This window comes from Cygnus atratus, chromosome 3 (assembly GCF_013377495.2).
Source record: "Cygnus atratus isolate AKBS03 ecotype Queensland, Australia chromosome 3, CAtr_DNAZoo_HiC_assembly, whole genome shotgun sequence".
NCBI lineage: Eukaryota > Metazoa > Chordata > Aves > Anseriformes > Anatidae > Cygnus > Cygnus atratus.
In genome coordinates, this window is record NC_066364.1 from 114684473 (window position 1) to 114710950 (window position 26478).

The 26478-nt window shown below is 38.4% G+C and overlaps 1 protein-coding gene across 5 annotated transcripts in view; it reads right to left on the minus strand.

Annotated features, from left to right (window-relative positions):
• Nucleotides 1–26478, minus strand: part of PLCB4 (phospholipase C beta 4) — a 203252-nt gene that overhangs the window by 171025 nt on the left and 5749 nt on the right. For all 5 annotated transcript variants that reach the window (XM_050709677.1, XM_035552931.2, XM_035552924.2 and 2 more), the window contains one exon: nt 11945–12005. In XM_050709677.1, coding sequence (XP_050565634.1) covers nt 11945–12005 — 61 coding nt within the window. The remainder of the gene's footprint in view (nt 1–11944; nt 12006–26478) is intronic.

Below are 26478 nucleotides of genomic sequence, written 5' to 3' on the forward strand. Positions count from 1 at the left end.
AAGAGGAATAAACCAGTTGCCTATCTGCTGAAATAAGGTTTGTGGAAAAAACTTCACTGAAAGAAAGAGAACATTTTAAACTAGAAAATATATAATTAAAACATGTTTCATTCTAAAATAAAAAAACCCACAATGAAATAGCTTGGGTTTACTCGTCCTGTTTTTTTTTCCCGTCTGCAACATATTTTCTGTCAAGTATGTTGCAAAGCACACATACCTGATAAAGCCAGACATCCAAGTGGACCAGACACCATGCAGCAGACATTTTGTTTACCAGAGACATTTATAATTCAATTTGGAGATATTTGCAAATGTTAGCTTTCAGACTGCCCTCTTAATGTGTTCTTTAACAACTCAGTAGATGCACAGTAACTGCAGGTATATTAGTATAATCAGTCTCGGGAGTAAATTATGCCATCTAGCCTTTTAGTAATGTTTTAGTTGCAAAATTCCAAAAAGAAAAAGCTATTTCAAGTAAAACAGGCCACCTGGTTCAAAGGAAACCTGTCTGGTGGACATGTTACATAAGTGAGAAAATGCAATATCAAATCATCTCTAATTATATTCTGAACATTTGTTCTGATGTTTTGAAAAGTTCTGGATAGTTTAGCTGTTAAATCTTTAAAGTGAACTGCAGAAGTACTTCCTCAGTGGAAATAAAGGAAACTTTATTTGACAGACAACGCAAGATAAAAATTCAGCTTGCTTCAGAAATCTTGTGGTTTTTTTTTTTTTGACATCTTAATAGTTTTTTAAAACATTGTTATTTTAACTGACTTCAATACATTTCCTTTAGCAAAGAATCCAAGTTTTAGACTATACTGTCAAAGTCCCGATAAAACAGATACTTCCACCAAAAGGTAATAATACATGGTATCTTTTGCAATCCTGAGCTCATTAAAAACATTGACATCACAGCGAAAGAAGTGGAACAAAATGCTTCTAAAATTAATATTTTAGGAGAAAAATCTCAAGATCCTCAAGTCACTAAGAGAAATCAGGTAAAAGCTTAAAAACAGGGGAGAAGGAAGATTTTTTTTTAACCTTTTGGTAAAGTGTCAAAATGTAATATTAGATTTTCTCAGAGTGCGAAAAATTAAGAGTACTATCAAGCTATTAAACCTTCCAGTGGATCATTTGTGGTATGAGTTATTAGCATAATTGGGGGCACGCTTTATTATGACCTCTGCAAAACTTTCATTTCCCAAATGTGATAGATACAAAGTGCTTTTGTAATACCAATAATGATTATTTCCTATGGGAAACTGCCAATTATAAGTTGGTGAAAAAGGCTATACTGGGTGTACGTTGAGAAAGCGAACACACCTACCAACAGTCAGACTAATTAAAGCCATTCTTCAAATATTAATAAAGCTTTCCAATTCCATGAAATATAACCTGTACATTTCAGTTCAACCACATCCTTGTCAGGTCATTCATTCAACAATAATAAATATTTGACTACTGTTTAAATACAGCATTTATGCTGAACATTCACCTCTCCCTGGCAGTAAACCAAAACATGTGGGAAGCTGTTTTAACATTTAACCACTTGACTCAATTTCGTATTATTTATATCAAGTCACATCAAGCGCCAGCAAAAACACAGACACAGAAACAAGTCCCTTGTGTTCTGGAAACAAGTATTTGAAAAAAATAAATCATAGCGAAGATCACCTATAAGGGTAAGCAATAAACTGCCAAAGAGTGTGTTTTATAACACTGACTCCAGTATATTCTGCTGAGGTCACAAGTACAAGAGGTAGCAGAGTCAATAGCATCATTTCCTGCTCTTCTGTCACCTGCTGTCTCGTACCCTCAGCTGCCAAGGTTCACATGCTAATGCACACCACCAAGAAAAGAGGGGACAGAGGGCACAGCCAGACAAAATTCCTGAACATGCCAACTTGACAGCCAAAAGACAGGACAACCACCTTCCCATCCACCCACCCACCCAGAGTGTCCAGCTCTACACGCGTACTTTAGGCATGCCAGAGTGGGAATGTTTTTCAGCAACACCAGCCTGAAGCATCCTGTTCGCAAAGCTTCTGTTGCAGCCGTGAAACCATACTGCACAGAAATGGCAAAGCCTTCCAGAAAATGCAGTTTTAGGATATACAGCGCACACAGTCTCTTCATAGATAAGCCCTGGCATTTCAAAGCTCTCCCTGGATCCCACTGGTTGTACAGACTGAGTTCGTAGGCTGCAGAATCATACCAGAGAATAGATGAGAGCAAATGAAGCTCCATTAAGGAATACTTGGGATACAACCATGTGCTCCCACATTACTGAATAGGCTTCAGCTTTTACTGATTAGCCATTCCAGACACTGCTGCTTTAATTACCATTACCTCATATTTAAAAGGCATTTGCGGTAATGTCTTTGCTTTAGCCATCATAATTTTTAGAAGTTCTTAGAGTCTGATTCCCATTTATGCTCCTGCCAATTTGCAATACCTTTGCGAGATGAAATAGACGTAAAAGCAGATGTAGAAATATTGTACTACACCTCTACCTCATCTCTGGATTAACAAAAAAAAATTGAGTATTAATGACAAATCTGATTTGAAGCTTCATGTGACATTAGAAAACACTCCATGCTGATACATGAATTGAGAAAAGAGGAAAGCTTTTACTTTCCTTAATATATTCTCCTGGAAACTGCCTAAATTGTTTAAAATTTTACAAGAGCAAACTCCCCAGTTCACCAGTTGTTTATATGCACCATTTATGAAGAAAAAAATGTTCTGGAGAGTCTATGCAACAGACAGCTTGATTAGGGCATGGAGGAAGAGGCATGTTAAACCAACAGAATAAAAGAGATCATTTATAAATCACTTAAGGAAGTTTGTTCTAGGTTCTTCAGGATATCTTGCACAATGAATATCTACATCCTTAAAATCAGATGTGTTTACACAAAAGCAGGTTGTAAAGACTCTCACAGAAACAAGACAGCTAGATTTCAGGCATACAGACCCAGCTGATTTGTAGATGGGGTTATATGTGCAAATGTTTTTCTATTTTTCCCCTACAAGTTATAATTATATTGTTCAGTCTGACAAAAGACACTTAGCCTAATGAAAGATTTCACTTTGCTTAGTTCCAACATGGCCACAGGCAAATGCCATGTGGATGTTTGATATGAATCCTTCCTTCTCAGAGTTAGGACAGGCAGAACTGACTTTTGAAAGGAACCACGGGCACCAGCTCCAACTTCAGCAAACAAGTTCTGATCCACCTGGACCACAAGTTTTCCATCTTGTGTCTACCTTTCAGAGAGGGAGTTAAATGGCTTAGTGGACCACACATAAGAATCGATGTGTGCAAGCCCACACTTTATTTGGTGAAATTGAAAAAGTCAATTTAAAAACTCATTTACTTAGTTTTCAAAGAGAAAGATTCAGAAATAACTTGAACAAGCCATCAAAGTACCAACGTGAGGCAGACATGCCTGACCATCCTGCTGAAAAGGACCTCCTGAATTCAAAGATCCAGCTGCTCAGCATAAATGTAATTCAAACAAGCCACATATATTTTAATAGCCAGGCTGCTTAGCTTTTCTCCTCCCAGAAAGTTTGTAAAGAATGAAAGACACAGTAGCTTTCTAAAGGCTACAATATAGCTAAGCTCAAGGTGAGATGCCATGCAAGAAGAAAGTGACTGAATTAATTTTTGTCAGACTGAACTTACAAACTAGAGCTGGAGATATACATGTGACCACCTAGACCTGATTAAATGCAGTAAGCAAAGCACTGCCTCTTTTGTACGAGAAGAGTGATCTGGTAACCAGGCCATTTATAAAAACAGCCTGTGTATCAGTACAGGAGTTACCTGTAACCTCTACAGCAGTGCTGAAGATAGGCTCCCAACTGCTAACCCAGACTGCAGAAGATCTCATAATGATCTTTTTTACAATCCAGATTTTGTCTGCTACAGATCAAACTGCAGTTATTAAATCTATTTACTAGATTTACTTATTACTTTTCACTGTAATGTTTAATATGACTACTTATTAATTCTGAAAAGAAAGCTAAAAATATAAACAACTGAAAGGGGGGAATGTGTGCCATTAAGCAATAAACAACATTCCATATTTCTGTCTTTCCCCTTTGTTTTACAAAAAATAACAAGACAGTAGTCTCATCACTCCACATACTGTAACTTTCAAAACTTGGCAGAGCAACTCTTGCACATTGTGTTTCAGATCCAATAACTCAATACATGCTTCAAAGATCTGGCAGCAGTTCTTTTAGGACTTATTTCCTACTTTTCTGGCTTATGCAACCTGTTGAGTTTAGAAAATTTAGACTCAGTAGATTAAGATGATGTACACAGAGAAAGAGGAAATCATAATAACCACAATAATTATAAATGAAATTTTGAATGCAAATTTGATTGGCCACAGATATTTCCATTGCCTGCAAGGAATCATTCTGATGAAGAACAGCACACACAACCCTCTCAGATTCCAGCTTTCACAGGTACTACAACCAAAAACATTTTGTTAGGGTAAACTGCTGCCAATAGGGCAGACTCCGTAACTATCACACACGCAAACTCCCTGTTCTCTAATGCAATACACGTTTTAAGAGCAACAGAATTACAACAGGTAAGGTATGGAAACTAGAACAAAAGCAGGTTCTGGCAAAGCCACAGGGTGATGGGGAGTTTTGCCTTTGATTAGAATCTGTTTACTTAAACACTCAGCCAAGCATCTCTCCTCTAAACCAGACCACAAATGTAATTATGGAAAATTTCACAGGGATGTTTTCTGTAGTTTCGTAGTTTAAAGAAGTTGCAGACACTGGGAGGGGGGGGAAAAAAAAATGTCCTTTCCAAATGCAATGCATTTTCTGGCATTAGTTGAGTAGTTTTCTTTTTGGCTTCACCAGACTACAGTAAGACCTAAAGCTGAATGCACCATTTACATTGTATAAGAACACACATCAGTTTAAAAGAAAATATATACTGGGCAAATAATCTTAGTGTATCTCTAGTAGGGCTTGGCAGGTAGTTTCGACAGGAAAATGGAATCAGAAATGAATAAAACATTTTATCCAAACTCATCTGTGCACATGACCTCTTGCTTCCTCCCCCACAACATATTTCCTACATCTGACAGTTTTATTTTTACATTTCCTGCTTTTTCCACCACACTCTTTATTTTTCAGTTTTTCCCCTACCTTCCAAACTGTTCTGCCTATTCTGTAGCCTTCCATTTCTTTCTCATACACTTGGCTCCAGTTGAGTTCAGTGGCAAAAATCCCACCAACCTGACTGCACAGGGATTCCTTGGGAACATCACCTACTACCTCTGCCCCCTGCCACCACCACCCTTTAGCTTTCACACTGAGTCATGTCATCCAATTTTATGTTGAGAAACTGGAAAGGGAATAGTTTCCTCCACTCTTTTCTACTCTACCCTCTCCATTGCCAGGGGCGTACTTCCACCAGTTAGATTGAGCAGACTCCAGGAGGCAATTCAAATCACTATCAAGGAAGAAAGCAACCCAGAAAAAAAAGAAAAAAAAAGAGGAAAACACCAAAAGTCAGCACTTAGTGTCTTAGTGAGCTGAGCCTGCACAGAGCAAAACTGTTCACAAAAATTCCACTTTCTTCAGGTTTCATTGAGGCCTAACAACACGAGCTGTCATTTTGTCTTACTTTCAGACCGTTTTCTCACCCACTGCAGTTTATCCCACATTGCCCACCTTTGCATATAAGACCAGGTCTTTCCATATTTTAATGAAATAATGCTCTAGTGTTGGGCACTAATGAAATATAAATTTTGAATAAAATAGCAGCATAGCTTAGTTCCTTATATAACATTCCGCTACCTGTGTGCTTTCCTTCCTGGGGAGTGCACAAGAAAAATCTAAAGGGAAAAGCTTTACTAGGCAGCCAAATGAAGAAATATCCAAACAAAAGAAAGCAAGCATTCCCAGCCTAAAACAAGTGCTAATTCATTTTACTTGTCACACACCCTTGTATACATACACCACTTCCAACAAGAGTCATGTATGCAGGAACACTTTGGGGGAAGCAGCTTTTATTTCCTAAGTGTCTGATCTTTCCCAGTAAATTACGGGTACAGATAGACAGACTGGATCAGACCCAAGGCCTGTCTACTGCAGTACTGTCTTGGATGCCACCACCAGATGCTTTAGATGAACGCATGAGAATCTTGCGGTAGGCAGTTATTGGATAATTTGCCCCCCCACATAAGACTCATGCTGATCACCGATAGTCTGAGGTTGTCTTATGCAATGAGAAATAAGTTAATTATCCCTTCCAAATTTTTATTATTAGTTATAATGATTATATGGCTATCAAACAAAATATTCAGCAGCCAAGAATTATTTCCTCCTTTTTTATTTCCCTGCATTAGAACTCCTGAAGATTCAGCCACGGTTTAAGACAGACCAACCATGGAAATGATGGAATCATAATCAGCTCTCATCTTACAGATTTATGAACAATTTTGAGGCAGTTCTCTGCTAAACTTCAAGAGTCCTCTCCAGAAATCCACCAGTCCCTCATTCTTCCCCTACTAACCTCCACTCTGCCACCACACATGAAAACAGACTCATTTCAGGATTTTATTTAGCAAATCTACTTCTTGGCCAGATCGGTTCCGTGATTCACTAGTCGCTTGCACAGGCTTTTGATGTAAATGAGCATCCTGGGACAGAAATCAGAGGCTGGGAGTGAGATTGGGGACTGCTTTCTTTAGCAGCAGTGTACATGAAACTACAGGGAACCTGACAACCACAGCCGTGACTACCACCATAAGTGATCTATATACTTTTGTTATCACTTGCTTTTTAATTCCCAGAGCTCTCTCCCTTCTCTCTGAGCCACCAGCCTCCCTCAATCTGAGACTCTCACTAGTCCGTACTTCCTGCTCCATCCATGCTTACCTTTCCCAAAGAGGTCTACCTGCCACTAGATTTTGCTGTAATTATCTGAACAGTCTTTCACAGTAAAGTGTGAAGAATATGTGATTTCCAAACAGCAGGGAATGTTTAGAAAACAATGCTTCATCTGGATGCAGTAAGCTTCTTTTAATTTTTTCTTTTTTTTTTCCCCCCTCTGTTTTACATCATTGACTCCAAGTTTTGATGACAAGATATTTTAAGCATTTCTGACTTAGAAGTGTGCTAAAAATAAGAGAATTTTTTTTTTTTTTGGAAAACATTGCCTAACTTAAGGGAAACTTGGTATATACACCACCTAAGCAAGCTATGCATGTTGCTTACAAACAGCAGATAACTTTTCAGACCTAAAAACTCGATTTCTGGAAGCCAGAGATAACATGCATAAACAATCTGACAGGCTGTAGGATTCAATGGACCTGATTAAAAGAACAGAATTACGAGTCATGGGCAAAACAGATGCTACAGAGCAAAATTCATCTCAAGTGGAAAATACCTACGCAAAATATCTTAATTGCTGTGCTTGTCAGGGACAATAAGAAGATATTCAGTGGAGACAGAGTCTAAAGCTAAGGTTACAAACCTCTGTATTTTGAGAATAGTAGACTGAGCAAATTGCACTGGTCTATTACAAGAAGAGAACTTCTCTTCTTTGTCCTTCCCTATAAAATGTCACTTCCATTTTGGGAGTGGTTACCATGCCCTATATAATGATCAGAAGGCAAATACTTCAGGACTAAAATTCATCCTCAATTATGTGAGTGCATATATAGTTATGCTGTGTGGGTGGGAAGTCATACACTGGCATAAGGAAAACAAACGCAGAGTATTTCTGGGTTCATAGCAAAAAAGATTACATAGAAGTTCATCAGGTTTTGGACTTTTAAAGTAAAGAAGTAAACAGTGCAACACTGGAAATTACAGTATGTAACTCGTACAAGTACATTGGGTGTAAGCAGCACCACATTAACAGTGTTTGCATTTGCACTTGCAGTACTTTCACAGCTACAGGACAATGTCTGTGGGTATGTGTCAGTATTTTGGAGGCTCCAGAGAAGTGAATGAACTAGTCACCTAAGTCTACCAAGTAAACCAACTGTTAAAGTAAAAACAGTTATAGATTCAGCTATAAAGATCAGAGCAGACTTACTCTGTTAAGCTTCAGTATTCTTAAGAACCTAGGTTTTTAAAAGAGCCAGTAAATCGCTACTATTTTGTAATCACAACAGGGTGGAGAAACTTGAGCAACTGGATTACTGACTGATCTGTTAATGATCTTCTTGAATACAGAAGAAACTTGCATCATTTCTCTCCTACTCTAGCAACCTTCATGTTCAGGTTCTCAATCCTTTCTCCCACCCTGCCAGGATGGATCAGAGCACACAGGCCCCCTGATGAACTGGTTCCAATCGGTCATATGCAGCAGGATGGACAAACACTATTTACATGTCCTGGAGGGACACAGTTGTGAACATCACTGTTCAAATCTGTTCCATTACCTACAGCACAAGAACTGCTACCCTGAAGGAATCTGCTAGTACCCTTAATACTACCCTCAACGTAATTACAAGATTAAGATTTAAAAAAGTGCTTTTTTGTTTGAATAGTAAATACAAACTGCACAGATGCAGAACAGAGAAACAGGTAAAAGAGAAACAAAAGAAAGGTATATCTGTGTGTGTGCGGCTAATATGTTAGCTCCTAATATGCCTGCCTTTGTGATTCTAGCCAATAGTCCATCAGGTGTTCAAACTCTGGCTTGAGGATCCAGTTATACAATAACATCTTCAAACCACATTAATGGGAAATGTTTATGGACAATGTGTTAGTAGTGAGAACCCTTACTTTCTTTTACAGTTCGACTTATCTTTGGTGATGGCTCTAATTTGTGTCTCTCCCTTCCTCCACTTCCACTCAGTCAGGAAGGCATTTCAACTGCTTCATAGCTGAGCAGGAAGATATCAGTTTCAGAAAAATATTAGTGTTTCTTGAGCATAGTCAGATTCAACTACTGTCTGCCTACAGGGTAAACAGTCAGCTAGTGACTGTTCCAGTGGGCTGCTACCTCCTAAACAGAACATTAGCAGAATGCTCATTTCCACAAGTCTGGGCTATCAGGGAGTGAGGCGTTTCCTTGTGTATTCCATGTAAATATACAGGTGGGTTATTTTTTTTTTAATAACATCATACACAGTTACGTAGTTAGGATTAACAGAGGCAGGATTAACATAACTGGCTCTTACTGAAGACAACATACAGAGATCATTAAGAATCACTTTGGGGTGAATGTTCTTAACTCCACATCTGAGAGAGAGAATGTCACAGAAGTACGCACATGAGAGCACTAGCAATTTCATCAAAAATACCAAGGCCCAATAATTTGACTGTACCCTTCACTCCAGAAAAACAACTCTACACTTCTAATCTGTAAAAATGCCATAGGGATCTTATTTACCTCCATAAAAATCAACTAAAATGTGGTAATTAATAAAAATCATGTAATGATCAGGACATTGTTTTAATTACCACTCTGGTCAGGAATGCCCACTGAACATTATGCCCAGCTTCAACACTACAGACTTTGATCAGGGGTTTAGTACTCCTCCTTTCAAGGGTGTCAAAAACTATAATCAATAAAGCAATTTTTATTTGGGTAATAGCCCAGTCTCTCTGTGAGTAGGAAAGTGGCAAAAGTTCCCGTAGCTGCTGACAGCATTAAAAGAGGTGATTATTATACATAGAGATGTGTTATGATTCAGGCAACATCTCTTATTTGCACCCCCCTGTCCTCCCAGCACTCCGTAAGCAGAATGAACCTGTAAGGACCTACTGGCTGACCTCAGCTCCTGAAGCGATACTGTTCAAAATCACACACTTTAATAAAAGACAATATTGCACAACAGTCTCACTTACCTTTAATAATCTGTTAGCGTGCTTGCTATCCAAAAAAATTCTCCCAGGCATCCTCAAGGTAACTAGTATTAACTGCAGTACACTGCTAGCAGACCTTGTAACTGACTGTATAAATTACAACTGCCCCGGGCTATTTTTGTTTTGTTTTTGTTTTCTTGTTACTGAGCCAAATTCTCTTCATATTTACTTGATGTAAGTTCAGAAGTTGTGGAATTAACTTTTCCTTTGTTCCAAAAGGTTTTAACGTCTTTGACTTTAGATGTGCAAAGCCTACAGCATATCCCCATGCACATTATGTTTAAATGGCTAAAATTGCGTCCAAGTAGAAAGCGAAAAGGAGCAATCATAACTTTCTTCACCTAATTCCACGCTTAATGACTCTTACCACCGCTATGTAGAGTTTTATTTTGAAGGCATGCAAGTTGCTCAAATGCAATAGCTAAGGTACACTCAAGGTAAGGTACACTGATTCATCCCCTCCTTCTTTACCAGTTCTAACAAATGAGCCAGTTATCCCAGCAGTTCTGTCACTAGTGTGATTTCATTCTGAATCTCCAGTAAGTTCTACTACTTACACCTGGATATGAGTTTAGTTAGCACTACCTGTATTTTCAGACTGTTGCTCTAAGAAAACATTTACAGTAGTTTCTACTTTCCAAGAAAGCTATTTCTGGCCAATGTAGGTTTTATTTATTTATTTATTATTATTTTAGCAAACAGCACTTTTGCCCATAAAAGAAATATTTTAATCATTTACAAATAAACAGACCAATTGTGATAGAACACCGTGTCACTGTGCAACAAATTTCCCAAATCCTTGTGGTGTACATTGTGGGAATAAACCAACAACCAAGAAGTAAAAAAATAATCTTGGGATGTTTTAGTGACTAATACCAAGGTTATATGTACATAAAACACTGCCTACAGCCATTGTGTTATTACTTCTAAAATTCTAGAAGACTAGGGCACCCACACACCCTTTGGTATCAATTACTTTTCTGCACTGAAATTTTCCTGAGACATCCCTGCACAGCAGATCCGTCTGGAATTGGAATCCTCATCTCAGATTCCTGATGATCCTGAGATTCCTGATATGAATTTAGATAAATTTTTATATAAGCAACAACAAAAAGTAAATATATTATCCCATAATGGTCATTTACAACAATTTCAGTCGAAGGAAGAATGAATGTTCTAAACTGTATGTGCATGGGTAGAGCTCTGCTCCTATATACTGAGGTGATAGGCAAAGAACTCATTTAAACTAAACTGAATGGATTGGCCAACAGGGCAAGGCTGAGGTCTCACCCAGAATTGGTGAGAAACTAGCATTTGCTTCAACAGCCCTTTTGGCCTGCTCAAGATCTGGATACTGAACCAAGTGGAATTTTGTGCTGATTTGGTGCTTTCAGAGGAGAGCAGACTCTAGTCAGCAGCATCCAAAAGGGTAAGAATCCTTGATGCCAAATGGCATATATAAAACTACAGTCAGACTAGAAGTACTTCAAGCGTGAAATCAAGGTGGTGTGCAAGTGACCAGAGTGCTTAAAAAAAAAAAAAAACACAAAAAACCAACAACAACAAAAAATGTTTTCTGCAAATCTGAGGTGAGAAGAAATCGTTGGAACTACTTCAAAACTAGAGCACTTTCATTGCCTTTGCAGCTGTTATATGAATAAATCCACATAAGCTCGGGAGTTAGGTTGGGCCTTAGCAGGAAAGAGAGGTTAGTTGAGTCCTTACCCCTTCTCCACAGGATGTTAGGCCACTACAAAAAGATGAGGTCAACAAGTACCTATAAAACCCTCAGTTGCCAGTGGTACCGAGCCATCCTCACACATCTTTCTTAGTGTCAAGGTACCTGGTTTTTGGGAGAGCTCAGCATACTCTGAAGTTGCAGACTTGTGACCTAAATTCCTGATGAAGTCTCTCCCCTCATGAACCTAAACTATTGTTCTTTCAGAACACATTCCTCATTCTACCAAGACTGCCAGCACAGCAACAAAACACTGAACAATATTTTAAAACTTGAAGTAAGTTATCTAGTAAAAAAAAAAAAAAGATCAGATTAAAAGGTTAATAGAAAAACACTTACTTTTCGAAAAATCGGGAATTACTCCGTAGAAATTCCCATTGTAGAAGATGACGTCCTTTCCCTAAAAAAGGAAAGGAAACAAAAAAAGCCTTAATTGTACAAACTAATACCCAGTTAATAAAATGCAGTGAGCTACATCAAGACATTTTTAACCCCCAGAAATAATTTCTCATAATGGATCAGAATACATCCATTATTGGACTTGAGGATAATATCCATACAACAAGCAAAGCAGCATATTTACAGAAAGAGGAATGAAGGGGACAGAAGTGTTCAGAACTGAAGTCAAATCCAAATTTAGATTAGAAACCTATGCATCAGAAGAGGCTTTGAAAGGAAAAAAACAAGTGTTCAGTTTTCAAAATAATGAAAAATTAACTTAAATAGATCTTTCAAATGAATGTCCATCAAGAACTCCTGCACCTTAGGACTGAAGTTCTATTTTTTGCTCTGTCATTAAACTTCATGTTTTTTTCTTCCCTTGAAGGTAAAATAAATTGAAGCCTAGAATCGAGCACATCCACTAGGCACATACTCAGGATTAAATCTGACCTGGTACCTTTCAGATTTTTATGAAGTGCAGGAGAAAAAATGTGTGCGCTTGTACACATATGCATGTGTACATACACACAGATACCTTGGCAAGATTAGAAACAGAGGTTCTGGGAACCCAAACTCTCAGCCAAAGATATGCCAGAGCATGATGAAGGTCTAGCATTTTGCCCTGAAAACTCATGGTGCATAAAATGCCCTAAGTATCATACTAGAGTCACTAAGAACCATGGCACTCACAATTACAGCAACGAGAGCAGTTAAAGAAAATCATTTCCTGTTTTGGTGAAGTCTCCAGTAGTTACCCAAAAATTCTACTAAAACAGAACTTTTTCCAAAACATAAATAGCTACTCAGGGGATGATGGCTAGGTATTTCATTCTTATTAAATATTGACAGTGCGCTCTTCTAATAAAAGACCACACAGTACTTTTGCTTTTTTTTATGCCCCAAACTCTTATTTTGCTAGTACACTTCCAGGATGGCCTGAGTAGCATCTAATTACATGAGAAGGTATCATCACATCTCCACCACCTAACAACTACACACAGAAGTGTCCTTATACTTATTTCTAGGGTCAACTGAAATCAGTTTAGTGCTAAAATAAACTCACAGCTCAAAACATGTTATTGTTGGAAAAACGATGTTACAAAAATATTTTAAGGCATGTAAACTACTTTAGTAGTCTGCAATGGCAGATACACATTCAGTATTTTTTTCTTGCAGATTGTGGTCAAATTTTAACACAGTTACATCAGCATAAAACGTAGCACAGCTCCACTGAAATCAGTAGCATCACACCACACCTAATGCACATAACAGAAGCAGAATCTGTTTCTCAACTGTTTTCAATCATTTACAGCTTTCAGGGTAAAACTGCCACTGGGCTCTGAAATTTCTCATGTTCCACATACACAGATGAATACAATCTCAAAATTAAATGAAAAAAATCATCTTCTCTTTAATTACATAAATATCAAAATCATTTTCTTTTCACCAGTTGAGTATTTCTTCAAGATCTTGTTTGTGTTCAAAATCTCCAAAGGCCTTTTAGTAACACTGTAAATTCTTTGACGGAAACACTTAGAGCCAGAGTCAGGTCTCAGTTACACAGGCAGAAATGCAGAGCAACCCTTAATTCACAGTAACTCAAATACTGACAGGGAAACAGCCTGCAGCTGCAGCCTCAGGTTTATCCTTTGTTCCACAGCTGGTTGTAAAGGCCAAAAAAAGACAGACCTAATAATTCCTAATATTTTCATTCCTTTCCTGTCCCAAGAAAAATAAATGAAGGAACCAAGAGGTAAATAAGCTGGTCTTAAATACCTTGATACCTTTTTTTTTTCCAGAGAATCATTGATTTTATGTTCCTAAATTCCTGAACACTTAACCAGACAGATATCACAGATCTCAATTGCAACTAAAAACCTAAACAGTTGTTGAGGCATCAAATGCAGAAGTGTTCACTAATCATCACTGGCTACACCACAGATAACACTAATCCTTCTTCTACTTGAGACGTTACAGGTAGAGATTTTCACCTTGGGGTTTACAGACTCCTGGAGACTCAGATTGCTGCTAAAGATCCATGAAGAGCCGCTTAGAAAAGCAAGACCAACAGCATACTTTCCATTCTGAAACCCAGCTTCCCTAAATATACCTAAGTGTCCCAGACTTAGCAATTCAATTATTTTGTCCAGCACAAATTATAATCTAGTAGTAAACAGAATACCTCTCACTAACTAGCCATCCAATTCTTTGTATTTAATAGTGCTATCAAAACTACTGTTGTCTCTCTTCCTTTCTTTCTTAAGAGTATCCTTATACATTTTGTGCTTGCCAGTTGATCCAGGCCTTACAAGCAAGGTAAAACTTCTTTTCTTAACTTTGGTCCTTTCACAACAGGAAAGGAAACGGGACATTCAGCTGCCGCTGGGAATGTGCAAATGCATTTCTGCATGAGCCAGAGTATTGCCAAGACTAGAAAACCTCATACTGTTACAGAAGAGCAGTTTCTTCCGGCAGGAAAGAAAATCCAACTTCCTGGTGGAAAAAGAAGAAGCCAAGCAACTCCAGCAGCATCTATTCATTGCTGAACTCAAGAAATGGATCAGTATTAAAAATAAGCTTTCAACTTGAATCAAGGGCAGCTCCTATTTTATACTGCAGAGATTTGCTACTCTCACCAGCACACTCGTATATGTGAAGTATGAGCTGAAAGGGAATCATTGAAAGTGAACTGATCTGTTTTTCAAAAACATTTAGAAAACATGGCCATTAAGCTTAATAGTTTTGTACGGTACAGTTGAGAGAGACTGTGCAAGTGAGCTGTGTCTTGCTCAGCTGCACATGTCCAGTGACATCAACTCTTCCTGGTATGGTAGCAATCATTTATAAATTAGCCTTAAAATCTACTAGGTGCACTGCAGTATTCACCAGAAAGTTCTGGCCCTATCAGAATGCCAAGCAACACAAAAATGGTCTTCAAAATCCCTCTGAAAAGCAGTTATGTTAGAGCTGAGCCATTGGAACCATACATCTTCACTTCCATATCATGGATAGCAAATGGAGCTTTTATTTCTCCTATTGAAGTGTCACTAACACCAAGAGACAAAGCTCTTACCTGGTTCTGAGCTACTGTTCAGAAAGGCAAGACTTGTTTCTTGACTAGTCATCTGAACCATGCTATCACCTTAACCAGGCAGCAGAGCTTTGCCTAGTTGTCTGTCTCTCCCCACTGTACGACTTCAGGTTTTTCTTTATAGGTTACCAGGGGATTAGGTCTTCAAAATCCCCAGTTAAATCATGATGATCCATCATCACAACGGACAGCTTTCATTGAGACCCTGGGTTTGTCAACAGATCCCAAACATCCCTTTACTTTTTTGAACAAGCAAACAACCTTTTTTTTTAATAAAAACAAAACAAACAAAAAAAACAACAACTTTGATCTCTGAAAAGATCAAAGAATGACCTGACAGGAACACATTCCTAGAAGTCTCCAGTGGTTTCCCACCTAAGAACAGTTGGCAGAGGATGAAGAGCACTTGCTTGAGTTGCCCACTGGGAGAATAAAACCTTAGAACTCGAATAAGGACTTTTTGCCTGATTCTAATTAAAAGTGGAGTAATAGTACCTGATTTAGAAAAGACTTAAAATCTTAATTTAACCACAATGATTTTGGTCCTACTCTAAAACAGTCATTACCTTCCAAACTTTCACTCATTTTGTCCCAAAAAGGACCATCAACCATAGTGTTGTGTTAGTTGTTTTTAGACATGTATTTCTTTTAAATTCCAGAGACCTAAATCCCCTATGCAATAACATGACAATTTCCAGAACAATTCTTTCTTCCTTTGCAACTTTTTTCAAGATCTGCAAATAAATAAAAGCTGCAAATCACACTTGCTTTAATGTTAACTCCTTGAGAAGACAATGCCAGCTGGTACACACTTGTGGGCAGGAAACCCCACACACTAAAGGAACGTGATGACAGCCCCCTGCCTCCGACAGCACACAGCAAGGCTGTGCGCTGCCAGGTCCTGCCTTCAATGGTGCAAGCTGTTCTAGCTAGGGCCACGCTGTCAAGTTGTTCATCCTCGCCCGAAGCCTCGGAGAAACCTCAGCTCCTTCCTGGAGTGGACCCGTGCCAGGGACATCAGTCTGTTGCTGGTGACACACACTACACACAATTCAGTGGCTTCCTGCTCAAAGCATTACATAATTTGAGCCTCTGGCATATCTTTCTGGAACATTTCACGTACTAACCCACAAGATCAGTGGCCTTTTCAGTCACCAGATAACTCTGCATCTTTTCTTCACCGATTCAGATGGTACTGACTGCAGGCCTAAGGCTGTCTATTCCCAAGGAAATAAAAAACGGACAGTTATGACCTACAGGCACAGACAAAAGCAGCAGCTAAACAAATATGTCAGTAACTTCAGAGCCAGTGAAAAAATATATAATCTATTTCTGCCAAAAGAATACCACGATCAAAAATCGCATCTGGATTAATTAAGAACAGTTGCAGTTAGCTTCACGGAATTAAGCCAGAAAGTTATTAAACAAAGGAAACACACAACCTGCTGCTAGTGCCATGTGATACACTACCTACCGGTCATACATCTGACCCCAGCCATGCTCTCATGAGTCAAGAAAGTTCTCAACTCAAGACCTGCATGCATATAGCTATGTTGAAAAATTAGTTCTTCAACTACTTCTTGGTGTTTGCTGAGCGGAGTTCAGTGTCTTGAATTCCTGAAATAGGCAGACTATTTTCCATAGAGATGCCAAAAAAATTGGAGGCCAGAAATTATTCTTTATGAAAAGTATATTGATGAATAATAGTTAAGTACACTCTCAAGAATTATTTATGTAAATAAATCTTTCAGGCTTGTTCATACAGTGAATGAGTTATATTTATCTGATAAAACCACACCATTTGAGCCAAGCAATAAACAGCAGTGTGTTTATGCAATACAAAATAGATACCGCAAACTCTTATCAGTATGCAAATGTAACAGGCCTACAAAACAATCTGCAACTTGAGTGCTGACATTTCAGGGTATCCTAAAGTTCCTGCAGGTAATTTTGCTTATGTCTTAGGAGAATATTTTGCTTTTCCCCAGAAAAACAAACACTATCTTCAGTCATCTACAGTAATTCTCTGGAACCAAAATTATCCTGCTGCAGTTTTGAGAGGTTTTTAATCTATGAAGTCACTCACTGCAGATGAAAGCAGTAACAATCCAAGACCTCACTTAAGGCATTGCAAAGAATCCAGCTCAATTATGTGTAGATGCTTTTATTCTCCTTCGGCCAATAAAATTATTTTCACAAAAAAAAAATTGCACTCTGACTAAGAGCAAGTAAGACCTCTCACCATACCCAAAGAAAACAGAAATGAAGGGGCAATCCCAGAATCCATCCTGCAACCTGGGCAGCCGATGCAGGCACCAGGAAACAAGCAGCAGGTGAGAAGAGGGGAAGAAGATGGATGCTTCTTTCAGGCCAGCAAGCCACCAGCTGCCAGCTCTTTAAATCACTAAGATAAAATGCAATAATCTAAGGTCTCCAGGGACATCTCAATATGATCACAGAAGTCCTACCACAGCTCAGTCATTCTTTTTGAGATGCGCCCCTGTGCTCCAGAGTCTGAGAGTTCATTTCTTGTTGTTCATGTTTCAAAATGCAGACCAGCAACTCCCACGCAGCATATTTTGATCTGTGCTTTTATAATTGCAACCCTCGACAACAGTAAGAGAGAGGGATTACACAGCATTATTTCTCCCCTTGAATATTTACTGAGATAATTATGTATCAGTTATAATACTAGTTGAACCGCACAGTGCAAAAACAACACTGAGTGGGCATGCCATTTTATTCAAGTCTTTTTGTCCCGTAACATATTGGGAAGTACACGGCCGATCATATTAGGGTAAGATCCTCCAGGATAGATGTGCTCAGCTTTTAAATACAGTCCCTTTTTTGGCAGTCATATTAAGATACATCCCCTCCCCCTACCAAAAAAAAAAAAAAAAAAAAAAACCACCACTACATGACAAAACATTATCAATTACTAAAGCCACCTGCACTTCCAGAGAATGTTCCCTTCCATACCTTCTTTCCTTCCTTCTGGGCTGCACAGTGAAGAAGGAGCAGTATATTTACAACAAATTTTATGCTAGCAGATTTTATACCACAAAAAAACCTGCTTTGCTCCAAGTTCAGCAAGGTGGTGGGAAGAAGTTCACGTAATCAGGCATTATGAACTAAAGCAAACCACAGGACAGACATTTAATTTTATGTAAATATCTTTTCCCCCTTTCTCACTCTGCTTTCCCATTTGTTTTAATTCCACAGGTGAATGTGACTGGCAGTCACTTCATAATGCACTGCAAGGCCTAAGTGCCAGCAGCTTTTCTCGTCTCAACAAAATGCACAGAGCTGAAATTAAATTACCGCTGGCTTAAACACACTTATTTTACTGCTACCCACCTAGAACACATACCCAGTTCAAAGTAAACATGTTTAGTCACTGCATAATATAAAGCATAAAAGAAAAATGTTCACTGTACTTAACTGAGAGTTACGTTCCAAAACAATTTTGATTACTATCTCTGAATCTAGCAGCAACCAGCTAGCTAAAACTGGCATTATTGTGATGGAAATAGCATGATATTTCAATGCAAGAAAATAAAACTTCTACCAGATACTAGCACAGGATTTGAAATCCACCCAAGAAAACCATTCGCATTATCAATTTGTATTATTCTGCTCTTGCATTTTAACACCAAGTTTAAACATTAAGCTGCAAGTACAATGCTTTTTTTTTTTTTTTTTTTAAACTGATGCAATTTCTTGGGGGCAAAATCTGATACAGCTGGTCAGATTTCCTGTCAAGCAAAAAAGTGGGAGACATGGGTTTAGTTTTCTATTTGTCCAGTAAGCAGATTAAAGCATTACACACCTGCAACAGGGGTTTACAGAGCCTCACTGTGCAAACATCCTGGGTCCTATGCTGTAGGCTATATTAAAACCAATCACTGATGATGGTAACCAGCACCAGTTTCTGCTAGGTTGCAGAGAGTAAAAGCTTACACCTAAAAGCGAGCCAATAATTTTGTAGTCCCACTTGACTGAAAACTATTACTACATGCAGCTTCAATTTTTAGACTGATCTTTACCACTGCAATTAGAAGAATTGCTGAATGCTTATGTTGTTGCCTCTGTTTGAAAAATTGTATTCAACTCCAGGCTCCTTCAATATTGATGTTACAAATGCATTTGGGCAAACAGCATTTTTAACAAGTACGTATAATGCCTAAAAAGAGGTTCCAGAACCACCATTAGATCTGAGTGCTGTAAGACTGCAAAGTGTCAAATAATTTTAAGCACAGCTGAAACATCTTTCTAGATGTATGCTTTGTATATTTGACAGCAATTTCTGCCCAATCTCTCCTATTGCTTTCCTCATCCAACTATGCAGTCTGTTTTTGTTGCCTTTCACAGAACTAGAAAAGAGAGGGAGGAAACAAACAACACAACCCAGATAAATGGGTTTAAAACCGACAGGGATATTCTGTAGCAGACTTCATGTGTGCAGCTGCTTCAGTGCATTTTTTAAAAAAACAAAATAAAAAGCCATATATATATATGTATGGTTTTGACTTGAGACTGTCCCTTTAAGCAAGCTTTGCTGATTCAGACTATGGCTGTACAGTTGCCAAGGGGGAGGCAGGGGGGAGAGCTCCTGAGTTATGCTCTGACTTAGGAGGTTTACATAGGGAATCCTCATACCTAGAAATAACACCAAGAAGCACATTTACATTTTCGCTGGAAGACTGGTGTCACAGATTATACGAAAACAGACTGCTTGATAAATACTCTGTATCAGACTATACTTCTAAAACCGAACAGAATGGAACCTCGCTACTGCTGGGCTATAAATCAAAACTGGATCTGTTCCATAACAAAGGTATTAAAGACAATGGCCTCTAATATTGCATGACACGTCAATCTAAGCAGAATGAGCAATGCTTTACTCCATACATTAAGCTGCATGCCTGGGAGTTTGCTCTGCTATAGTATGTGCATGCCCCTGATTTACTACATTCTGATTTGCAATTCAAGGTCAAGAAGTAATTTACCAGAATCCCTGTTAACACGCATGCTGCTAGCTTCTGTAAGCCCTCTTATTACACTAAAGTAGTCTCAACAATTGGAATATAAAAATATAACAAATTGTCTTAATCATGCTGAGAACTGCCTTATACCTTTAGACACTTCAGCATATTGAATTGAACAACATGGATGCCATTTCTTTTTAACTTACAACACTCAATAGTGTAGTTAAAAACACTGTGCTGCAGTATATTATCTCATCTGAAGTACCAATGAACGGTCACCAGCCAGGTCAAAAGGAAAAAAAAAAAGAGAGGAAATGCAATATATGCCATAAAATAAATAATGCAAGGATAGTCCCTGCCCCAGAAACCTTGCAATTTAGGGCATGAATAAAGAACCCTTAAGGGATCGTACCAAACCTACGTAACATTCCTGAATTCCCATACTTTAAGGGCTCAAACTGCAAGTATGTGTTGCAGAAGATTGTTGTGTATCCAAGTATTCATAAGAGAATGAACTGTCATGTCAGGCACTACCATGACAGATAAGAGAGATATTGGAAAATTATCATAGTCAGACCACCAGAGGTGGGGTGTGTGTGCAAGACACTGTATTTAACCCAGATCCTGGCCTGGAACATAAAGAAATGTAAATTTAAAAAAGTTCTCACTACAGCCAGATATGCCTATGTCCAAACAATACAGGAAGAAAAAATGGGGCAAGACTCTGGAATTATCACACAGCAAAGAAACAGCCTTCAAGGCGGGCCTTATCCTTCCTACGCCACAAAAGTCTACAAGCTCTAACCTTCAGCCCAGTCCTACAGTTAGAAACATGTTTGTCTTGAGCCAACTTTTTGGATATACATTTCATTTTAGATGGAGTAACTTGACCTTCCTTGGATGTATACCAAGGAAATTGTCAAATTCAGTTCTGAAGCCAAATGAAGTACTTCACCTGCAAAACATACAAACTGATGTAATCATATCTCAAGTTCTGAAGGGTTGGGCTGTTGCAGGTGCAGCATGCTGTGCCCAGTTCAGTTTTATTTCTCACAGATGGCATGCCTCCTTTTAGTTCCTGAGTCAAAGCCCAACGTAGGTGCCAGGAGGGCTCTGCTGGTGGAGGTGCTGCCCTTTACAACAGGTGAAGGAATATAATCATCATTTCTGATCATTCAATATACTACACACTTCTCAGATTTTGGTTCTCTCTTTGTCAGGTCTAATTTCAAGAGAGGGAAAAAATGAGGAGCCTCTTTTTATGCTTTATCTATTGGGTAGAATAGCTTTTTCTTTTACTCCCACTCTGTCTTCTGCTTTGCTTCCGAGTATTATAAAGCAACTGATAGCTTTTTAGAGGTAGTAAGTAGACCAGTACAAAATAATCATAGAAATAATATACTATAGCACCACTGATACAGCATATCAAAGCAGTCAGCAGACAGGCATCATCCAAGCTTCACTAATACCTTGCAAGGTGACAAAGTCTCTTTCTAAAGATGGGAAGCTGAACAGAGAGGAAAAATTAGAGTGACTTGCTCTAACTTTTGCCAGGCCAAAACACAGTCCCAATGACAGCGCAACACTGGCATCATTGAGCTAGACATGGTCTACAGAGCCACTTGCTGTATTAATGTTAAAATTTATATACCCTGCTTCTTATCAGCTCTTCAAAGATCATCTCACCAATCCTTACCTCATGGGCTTTGCTCAGAAGGAGCTGCGCTGAGAACAGAACAAATCACGTCTCCACTCATGTACCCCTCATACGGTAATTTTCCTCTATTATTATTTTCCCTTTTAACAATAAAAAATAGACAAGTAAGTAGACACAAACAGTTTTGGCCTATAAAACCTGCAGATGCAGAAATCTAGCTGTGAAGGAATTACAATAAGAGAACACAAATTGGAACAGCTTTCTGAGAGACTTCTTAGCTGAGGCACAAAGTGATTTGGAAATGAATACAAGGCTCACATTGACTTAAGTTACATGGTTGTAACACACACGCTTTGTCAATAGACATTGCTGAACATAAAGAGACAACTTTGGTTAAAAATTTTGTTTCAGTCATTAAGAAACATGCTAATTACCAGCTGAACTGCAGACTATCCAGCTAAGCAAAATGTGACCTGTCAAAGCCTTTAAGACAACATTCTTCAATTTCTAAAAACCTGAGAGGTTATGATACTTTGAAGAGATGGAAAGAAAAAAGATTTGTCCACTTTCAGTCATTTTTAAATAAAAATTCCTTTCTGTGTTTTAAAAATAACTATGAAGTATCACCTTTCCTTCAACTTCTACAAAAGGGAAAAAGACAGCCAGGAATTTATTTGTATTTCATGTGTTGAGAAGGAGTTGGTTTCTTAGTTATTGAGGGATTCCATGAAATTTTGAGGGCTTATGAAATTAAGCAATATTACACCAGAAAGCCATTATCATTTAAATTACCAATTATTTTTAAGGAAGAGATGTACCTTACATAACAAATACCACAGGTTTACAAGGTACCACCTTTCAGATATAAAGTTTTAAAGCTCTTAAAAAAACTGACATCTTGCTCTGATAATTACTACCCCTAAAATTTGAAGAAAGGCTTTGCCTTTCATCTGAGAGCTGTGGAAACCAACACCTTCATGATCCAAGTTATGGTTAAAGTTTCAAATTAGTCATGAAGGTCTTTATTGTACTTCAGTGCCACTAAAAGGCAGGAGCTATTCTTTTAGATATCGGCCTTTATTAAGAGAATGGAAAAAAAGGAAGTAATTAAAAAACTAAGTCTATGAAAATTTAATGTAATTTTACATGACTTTTTTTTTTATTTTGCTGCATTAAGATTGTGTCTTGTAGAAAAATCCATTAAAAATTGAAAAAAGAAAGTTAAATGAAAATACACAGCAAACATTCTCACACTAAATTACGGTGGTATGGAGCCAACTTCTCAGAATTGTATAATGTAACAGTTAATACAGCAATGTAATTCGCTGTCATTTCTACCTGTGAATTTCAAGATCTGTTTTTCAGTTTTCAAGAGTCATAAAGTAATCTCCACATTGCTCAGCACCTGAATCATGGAAAACTACTCACCGTATCAATCATTTGATGATTCAAAATTACCTGAAGAACTACCTGTATTTCTTTCCGCATAATTTCAGATCAATTTAATAGATGTTTTTAACATAGCAAGCATCTGAGAGCTTGGATTATATCTTTGTTTTCACAATATTCAACCTCAATTGTTCTGTGGGGAGGGGAGGTGGTTATGCTAAATTAAAGTGAGCAGTCTCTCATCAAGGATAAAATAGAAACATAACCAGGATGAGAACTGTGAAGATTACAGGGCACTATTTAAGCAAGCATAACTAAAACAAAGATACATAAATTGAGCGTGTACGTATTGACAGATTGAGTCAGTTTAGAAAACTGAAGTGCTACAAAGATGATAAAGTCCTCAGCAGCTAAGCTCACTGTTTGTTGTTTTTGTTTTTAAATTACCCTACTTTACACCAACTCACAGCTACTCATGTAAGTATTGCTTTCATCTCAAATTTTTTTTTTTTTTTAAATACTAGAGAAGTTTACAAAATAAATGTGTTTGTATAGCAGAGAATTACTACAAACATATACTTTCGATTTCCCCACACTTAGGATTACATTTGCATTACACAAGGCCTTTAGCTCATCGTAGGAAGTTGTTAGAAACTAACACAAGGATCTAAGCAAAATCTGGAAAGTAGAATTTACCTTCCATTTTCAAAAAAAAAAAAAAAAAAACAAGAAAAACAAAACCACCAACTGAATAAGCAAACTGGTGATCTGTTACCATAGCCGAGAGCAACAACACGTTAATTTTTCTGGGGCTGCAATTTAGTGAAAGGAGCAGCACTGAAAGTGAAGATGCAGTAGATAAATGGTGATTGAGGTTTTACACACAACCTGGACTAGCTGATAAAGGTTTAAGTAGTGAGCTGGGATTCCCCTATCAACCCCAATTTGCAGTGTAGACTTCATTAATAAAAATTCTTGTAAACGAACTTAAGCAGACTAGCAGAAATTAAGATTTATACCTTCCATAGCAATTGAATGAAAACACACAGTAGGAACAGCAACACTCAACACAACTCCGTAGTAATGTTCATAAAGCTTAAGAGAGAAAAACAAAATGCAGAAGACTGATACAGCTGTTTCTTTTTCCTGTCCATCTAAGCGCCCATGCGTCTTTACTACCAGTTCACTGAAGAGAACTAGAGTGATCATCAGCCGTCTTCCTCTTCCAAAGTAAATGTTTATTAACAGCTAAATCTGCAAAAAGAGACGTTTGGGGTACTCACTCCTACGCACACAATCCGTGCATCCGTTCAGAAAAGTACCAATACAGGTTACCAAGGTCATCAGCAGTACATCAACTTTTTAATTGGATTTGCCTCTGAGACTGTTAAATGCCATATGGTCCTTCCAAGGTGTCAGTCTTCATTAATTCAACAAGGGATGAGATGGCAAAAACTCACATAAAAGCAGTACAAATACTTCTTCCATTACCTGACACAAAGGCCAATTTAGCTGCAAGACATTTTCTTGTCTAAAGATACACACACGAAACAGCACACAGTTACAAACCACTGTTATATGACTTCAAGTTAACCTTATGCTCTCATTAGGATATCTCAAAGGAGACCATTCTATCGTATACCACCTGTTGGGCAGGCTAGGCGTACGTGCACATTCTACTACTTTCAGTCTGCGAAGGAGGTAGGGCAGGGGTGGAAGACAATGAAAAAAGCACACGGGGCCAAACATGCATAACGTTTTAGGATGCAGCCAAGTAGATGAGGGACTGCCTGAGGTGTGCAGTGTTAAATGAATGATACATGAATGCAGGGAAGCAGTAACCTGTACAATTAATAAGCTGCCCATTTTGTTCTGACCTGGGCAAAGGCTTTCTAAGAAGTTAGTTCTGTTCCGTGCCACCTGCTATAGTCACAGGTCAACAAACGCCTGTAAGTGTTTCATAGCTGAAAAACTGCACACCAGCAAAAAGAACAGCCGGACTGCTAGATATTGCCAGATGTGAAGGGTTTGGAAGCAATTGCTGTACCGGTTCAACCGAGGCAGAAAGAGATTACAAGACCAACAGATCCTCCACAGGGAAAACGTGACACAAGGGCTACCTCTCCTCATTTCACAGCAAGCAGAAGCAGCTACAGCTGCTGTGGGGGGCAGAATATGGCACCACCATCTCCCCAGGATAACGAGCAGCAGCTGAATCCCCTCCCCGCTCAGGCTGCCCTGTTTGAGCCTTCCGTTATTCTCCCAGGTTGCAGCTCTGCCGTCTCCTCCATACCCCCACCTTCTGCTTCAGCATGGGAATTCACCAATCAAAGCAGATAGCTGCATCATGTGAGGGCTAGCAGACAGGCTGAGGGAATTTCCAAGAGCTCCCCTGCACCTGCAGCATACAGGGATGCAGGAGATTTCCAATGTGAAAATTACAAGCTGAGCCGCGATGTCAAAATACTCATATTAGCTGCAACTAACAGCTCTTATGCCAGACTGCAGCACCTCATTTGCAAGCTGCTCTGATACACCTGCAATCACATTCCATCTTCCCTTGTTGTTTAGCATATGACAATTATTCTGAGGCATATTTTGTAGAGAAGTGGTACACAAATAACAGACTGTAAGACCAGAAAGAAATCATTACTCAGTCTATTCTTTGCTGATGTCAGGCGTGCAGTACAGTTCTCTGCATCCAGCAGAGAGACCAATTAATCTGCACCAACCCTCAAGAGCTATATCTGGAGGAAAAAAAATAATTTAAATCATGCAACAGCCCCTGTCTGCCTTACAGTCAAAGTTTAGGAACAATACATAGTCCATTTGATCAGCAGACCTTGCCACACAACCTCTCCTTTCACAAAAATATGCTCTATTGTAATTTCTGCAAACAAACCTACCTGGAGTTTCTCAGCCCCTCCCCCTTCTTCTTCAAAACCACTGTTCCTTCTCTGATCACAGTCCTTCACAGAAATGATTATACCAATTCTGTTTGGTTCAACAAATCATGTCAGCCTAGCCAGAGCAACCATTCCATGACTCCACTTCATACATCCCAATATGTCATTTATCTTCTATTTCCACTCACTTTTCTGAGAAGAACTCTGGATGAATTAGAGTAATGTGCCCTTATCGTGTCTGTATAAGGAAAAGAGCAACTTGCATGAAGGTATTAATATTGAAAATTGCTTTTAAAAAAAAAAAAAAAAAACTTTCATCCTAATTTGAGTATTTCAAAACAAGTAGGCTCTTACTGTAGCTGTTAATTCTGTTTCCTTCCTATGTTTCCCTTTAGCAGCTG